We start from the raw sequence: 6,000 nt of genomic DNA on the forward strand, positions 1-6,000 counted from the left end.
AATAAACACTTTTGGTCCCTGAAATTTGAGAAATAGTTCTAAATGGTCCCTGATTTTTTTTACTGTTAATTAACTAATATCAACGTGGTAAATTGCAATTAAATTATTTATTGTAGTTGCTGATTTGATAAATTATATTAATTAAATGATATATGTCCGGTATGAATGACGGACCGTAACGATTAAGATATGGTGGTCGCCGGAAAAGGGTAAGAGTAAGAGAGAGGAAAAGATGAGGAAGGAGGGAGAAAGCACCTCACCTACACATATATATGTTAATTAATATAATGTGTCACATCAACAACTAAAATAAACAATTTAAATACAATTTGTCACATCATTTTAATATTAGTTAATTAACAGTAAAAAAAAGACCATTTAGAACTATTTCTCAAACTTCATGGATCAAAAGTGTTCATTTTAAAACTTCAGGGACCAAGTTGACACCTACTTCAAACCTAGTGTTCATTTTGAAACTTCAGGGACCAAATAGACACCTACTTCAAAGCTCAGGGACCAAAAATGTATTTTACCTTTTTTTTTTCTCTATAGATTACCAACCTTTCAATATTAACAATAAAATTATTATTTATTTAGAGACCTCATATTATGTGTTCTGAGTCATATAAAATACATAATATGAACACATAATATGGAGCAACAAAAAATTATTGATAATTATTTCTTCTTCCTTTTTATTTTCTTATAGGGAGTCTGACTTGATTGTTATATATTTAGACACTTCGTATTTAAATTGACGTTTAAATAATTTTTATTTATTTAGAGTTTCATATCTCTTAGCTATATAAATAAATAATATGAAATGATGAAAAATAAATTATTATTATTTTTTAAATGTTTTACATAACATCTTCGGTAATTTTAATAATGTTATTAATTTAATTTTTTATCTAATTTCTCAATTGTATAATTTATTTATATATTTAAAATTAATTTAAGTCCTCGAACTATTAATTTGTTTTTACAATTCTTAATAATAAGTTACTATAATCTATTATTTTATGATTCTAAGAATTGTTTATAAATTATACGATCAAATTATAAAATATTTATATAAAATAATTAAAAAAATGGATAATATTAATAGAGAGAAAATATGAAGAGAAAGATGATCAAATTATAAAGGTAAAAAATTGTACTAAAAATAAAAAATAAAATATTTATATAAAATAATTTAAAAAAGGGAGAACAGTAATTGAGAGAAAATATGTCCACATAGTTCAATAATAATTCGCATATATTTACAACTAAATCCTTCATTCCACATATTGTACTACAAAAGTTGAGAGAAAATGCGAAGAGATTGAAAAAAAAAGAGTTAAAAATAGGAAAAGATCTGTATAAATGTAATTTCCCAGATTTGACGGCATGACATACATTATGTGGTTTCACTGGCCATTAGCTTATTATTTTTTGTTCTTTTTGAACATCTACAATATTATAAAGAAATAATTAAAAAAAAAAAACTACAATATTTTAGAAACTAGTTTAGAAACAAATTATTTTAAAACTATGTTTTAAAAATAATATGGACTTTTATTTAACATCTTTTCAAAATATGAATTCCATTTCACTACACATGAATCATCAATTAGCTTATAACGTGTTAAATTCTCACACATCAGTAAGCAAACACAAAAAAATGAGCCAGATTCAATATATATAAGTTAAAAAGAAACAGTTAAAATACAATTTTACTCTCTATACCAACTGTTACTCAATTTTCAAGTAGATGAGATCGGTTCAATAGTTTCAAAATAATCATTTTGGTCACAACTTTAGTTTATTTTAATCTATATACTTTCAAAATGTTCATTTTTTGTCTTTATACTTTTAAAAAGTGATAATTTTAATACCTATTTAAATTTTTTTTACACAAATTCTTACCATAACGGAAACCCTTTAACATAAAATCATAATTATATTTCAAAAAATATATCGAAGTATAATGTCGCATAGACATTAGATAGAAATATGAGATAAAAAATAAAATTAAGGGACCAAAATGGTTGTCTTTTAAAAGTATATGAACCCAAAGAACATTTTGAGAGTATAGAAACTAATTAGAGTAAATGAACCAAGGACGAAAATGTATCGAAAATGAAGGTAGAGGATTGAAAATAGTATTTTAAATTAATGATTGTGCATTTTCTTAAATAAAAATAGCTAGGATATTTGGCAATATAATGGACTGAAAATTAACAGTTTGAACAACAGAAATTAGCTTAAAAATAGCAGTCATCAACAAACTTCCCTCAATTTTGCTGCCAAATCTTCAACAATGAAGGGTTCACCAAATTGTTAGGGAAAAAGGCTCCTAATTCTAGAAAAGAAGAAGGAAAAGGCTCCAAAATGTGGGCTTATATAAGAGGCTTTGGTGAGGGGATTTAAAAGGGCAAGCAATGTTTCCAGCTTAGAGCAATAAATAAAAAAAAAAAGAACCCTCAGTTTTGGTCTGGCAAGGTCTTGAGTTTTACTTTGGCCAAAATTAAAACCTATCTGGGGTTTTTCCAAAGACCTTGACCAGCCCAAAAAAGCTTGCTTTGCTGAAAAAGCCAAAAAAAAAAAAAAAAAAAAAAAGGACACAACCTCCAGAAAACAACCAGAAAAAAGAGGTCAATTTTAAAGAAAGATGGCTGGTTTTAGAGTTGAGTTCTTGATGCTTTTGGTTTCGGTGGCTGTGATTCTCCCAACTCTCAGAGCTGGGATTGCTGAATATGATGAGTACTTGCTGCAAAAGGCTGAAGAAGCCAAAATGGCTTCTCTTGAGGCCTTCCATTCTGACCCCATGAATGTCACTGACCACTTCAACCTTCAAGTCCATTTGTATGTCCAAATTTTCTACCTTTTTTTTTATCTTTCGTTTTGCGGTTTAATAATATTTAGGTGTTTTTTGGTCAAAATTGTGTGTTGATTTGTTAAATTTTGGGTGGCAGAGCTTTGGAGGGGAGCAATAGCACGAGGAGGAGCATGAAGAAATACAACGGGCCGTGCATGGCCACAAACCCCATCGACCGGTGCTGGCGTTGCGACCCAAACTGGGCCAACAACCGTAAGAAACTTGCCACTTGTGTGCTTGGTTTTGGCCGAAAAACCCGAGGCGGTGTGAAGGGTAAGATCTATGTCGTCACTGATCCCTCTGACGCTGATGTCGTAAACCCTAAACCTGGAACCCTAAGATACGGGGCAGTCCAGAAGAAGCCATTGTGGATCATCTTTGGTCGGAGCATGATCATTACACTGTCCAAAGAGCTGCTTGTGGCCAGCCATAAGACCATCGATGCCCGCGGCGCCAATGTCCACATTGCCTTCGGTGCTGGTATCAGCATCCAATTCGCCAAGAATGTGATCATCCACGGCCTCCACATCCACCACATTATCGTTGCCACCGGCGGTCTGATCAGGGACTCCACCAACCATGTTGGCCTCCGAACAAACAGCGACGGTGACGGCGTCTCCATCTTCGGTTCCACCAACATCTGGCTCGACCATCTCTCCATGTCCAACTGCGCGGACGGACTCATCGACGCAATCCAAGGCTCCACTGCCATCACCATCTCAAACTCCCATTTCACCCATCACAACGACGTACCGAACCATATCCCTCTATCTTAACTTCGTCGCATTCCAACTTCTGAAACAAAATTTATATTTATTACTTTGTATCGCAGGTGATGTTGTTTGGTGCGAGCGACTCGTATCAGGGCGACTCAGTCATGCAAGTGACAGTAGCGTTCAACCATTTCGGTAAGGGATTGGTGCAGAGGATGCCCAGATGCAGATGGGGATTCTTCCACGTCGTGAACAACGATTACACCCACTGGCTCATGTACGCCATTGGTGGCAGCCAACACCCCACCATTATCAGCCAGGGCAATCGCTTCATTGCCCCACCCAACCCTGCCGCAAAACAGGTTCGTTTCATTTCTGAAGCCTAAAGTTTAAGCAGTTTAAGCAGATAGGTTACGATGAGTAAATTTGTGTGTTGTTGTCGGTTGCAGATTACAAACAGAAACTACGCGACCGAGGCTGTATGGAAGACATGGACATGGAGGTCAGAAGGAGATCTAATGATGAATGGAGCATACTTTGTGCAGTCTGGAAATCCAAGCAAACGAAGGCCATACAGCAGGCATGACATGATCAAGGCCAAGCCTGGAACTTTTGTTAGGAGGCTCACTCGTTTCTCTGGCTCACTCAACTGCTTTGTTGGTCGCCCTTGCTAAACGAACACCACCCACCCACAACACAACAACAACACAGCAATCACACCATTTTTTTTCTTTTTTTTTTTTAAATTATAAATTTCATCATTTGTTCTGAGTTTCTTTTTTACCTTTTTCTGAAAAAAAAAATAATAATAAGAGAGAAAGAGATAGAGGAAAGATAGAGAGGGTGAAGAGTCAATCAAAGCCAGCAAAGAGAAGAAGAGGAGAGAAAGAGAGAGAGAGAGGAGGGATTTAGTGTTGGTGTACTATTGATTCATTCATACATTCTTCACTTTGCTTTGGTTTCAATGAGAGATGTCCCATGTGCTTGATAATATTATCTCTTCTTTTTTCTTTTGTTACTCTATTGCATTATTCATTGTTTTTGAAGCAAATTATGCCTCACCAAAATTTGTTAGTGGAACTATATATCCTAAAGCCAAGACATACTACAAACTAATGGCTTCCCTTTCTTGAAAATAAACATCTTCAAATAGAGTCTTCGTTGTCTTACTCTTATATGGTTGATAAAAAAAGGTAAATAAGATTTTAAATCCACTAAGGTTAGCACTTTTAATAATTTTTTTCTCTTACATCTTTAAGCTTCTAATTGTTGAATAGTTGAGACTTATAATAATTCTTCGAAGAAAAAAAAGAAGTTTCTGGTGGGTATCCTTAATTCTCTTATCTCTTGAACCTGTTCGTTCTCGATACACAATCCGAAGTGCTTTTCTTGCGTATTCTTGATAAACCAGCGTTTCAGTTTTCTGTTGAGGTCTATCCTGTGGAGGTACTCAAATTGGATCAGTGATCGATTTCTAGGTTTCGTCGTAAACCAAGTACACTGAGTTTCATAATCAAAATCTTTCAATCATAATCTTTTTATACCAACAATTTTACTCCTATCTTTCAATTTGTTACAACAACGAACCCCTCCATTAGCAATTTTGCCCTTATAATTGAAACTTTTAGAACTTTGAAACCAAGTGCATAGATTAGGGGTAAAATTAAAATAAAATAAAATTATACGAAAGGTCTCGTGTATTTGATTAGTTTCAATTATGCCCCTTGGTCTCTCAAATTTTTCTTCTAACATTTTGAATTCAGTTTTACCCCTTAATTATTCTCCATTTAGATGTCTAAATGAGGATGACTTAGGAGGTCTTTATGAAATAAATTAAAAGAAAATCACCTCTCTTTCCATCTTAGAGAAGAACATGAAACCAGATATCGCCCACTTTGGTGCATTTGGATCCTTTTTCTTCTTTGAAGAACCATCGTCAGCTCTCCCTAGATTTCTTCTTGGGCAGGTGTGCTTGGAAGCTGAAGGGTCTTTCTTAGCCTCCTTTTTGCGAGGCTTCTGAAAGCAGAAGCTCAGTGAGCCACTATACTCAAAATTATAGCTCAAAAGTATGAAAATGTAATATATCGATTACATTTTCATATTAAACTCAAAAGTATTAAGAAAACAAACTAGAGTATAAATTGCCACTCTACTGTGATGTTCTCTTTCCAGACCTCGTCACTAAAATGGAGAAATTGTTTCATGAGTTGTCCATAGCACCATGACGCTAACGACGCAAAAAACGCAAGGAATGCACTGCCTCCTTGACCAAGGTGGCTTGTAGCAACTCCTTCAATTTTTTTTTTTCAATTCTATCTCGTCCTGACGATTTGATTATAAAAATCCTAACATGAAACACAATGATAAAGATTTGTACTCTGAAGCGAGCCAAAAGAGGACTGTGCATGTGCAGAAAAACAATATACC

The 6,000-nt window shown here is 34.2% G+C and overlaps 1 protein-coding gene across 1 annotated transcript; it reads left to right on the forward strand.

Annotated features, from left to right (window-relative positions):
• Window positions 1–2,420: 2,420 nt before the first annotated feature.
• On the forward strand, window positions 2,421–4,591 carry LOC111019925 (putative pectate lyase 19). Its single transcript, XM_022296445.2, has 4 exons — window positions 2,421–2,847; window positions 2,958–3,609; window positions 3,693–3,935; window positions 4,023–4,591. The coding sequence occupies exons 1-4, from the start codon at window positions 2,654–2,656 to the stop codon at window positions 4,245–4,247; spliced, it is 1,314 nt and encodes a 437-aa protein (XP_022152137.1). The 5' UTR covers window positions 2,421–2,653; the 3' UTR covers window positions 4,248–4,591.
• The last annotated feature ends 1,409 nt before the right edge of the window (window positions 4,592–6,000 follow it).

The sequence above is a fragment of the Momordica charantia genome (genome assembly GCF_013281855.1).
Source record: "Momordica charantia cultivar OHB3-1 chromosome 8 unlocalized genomic scaffold, Mcharantia_2.0 BLBB01000008.1, whole genome shotgun sequence".
NCBI classification, from domain to species: domain Eukaryota; kingdom Viridiplantae; phylum Streptophyta; class Magnoliopsida; order Cucurbitales; family Cucurbitaceae; genus Momordica; species Momordica charantia.

What these genes read in the sequence shown, in the direction of transcription:
- LOC111019925 (XM_022296445.2), top strand. Translation starts at nt 2,654, where the DNA reads ATGGCTGGTTTTAGAGTTGAGTTCTTGATGCTTTTGGTTTCGGTGGCT. An exon ending in TTCAACCTTCAAGTCCATTT is followed by an intron (nt 2,848 to 2,957) that starts GTATGTCCAAAT and finishes TTTGGGTGGCAG; the next exon opens with AGCTTTGGAGGGGAGCAATA. An exon ending in CCAACCCTGCCGCAAAACAG is followed by an intron (nt 3,936 to 4,022) that starts GTTCGTTTCATT and finishes TGTCGGTTGCAG; the next exon opens with ATTACAAACAGAAACTACGC.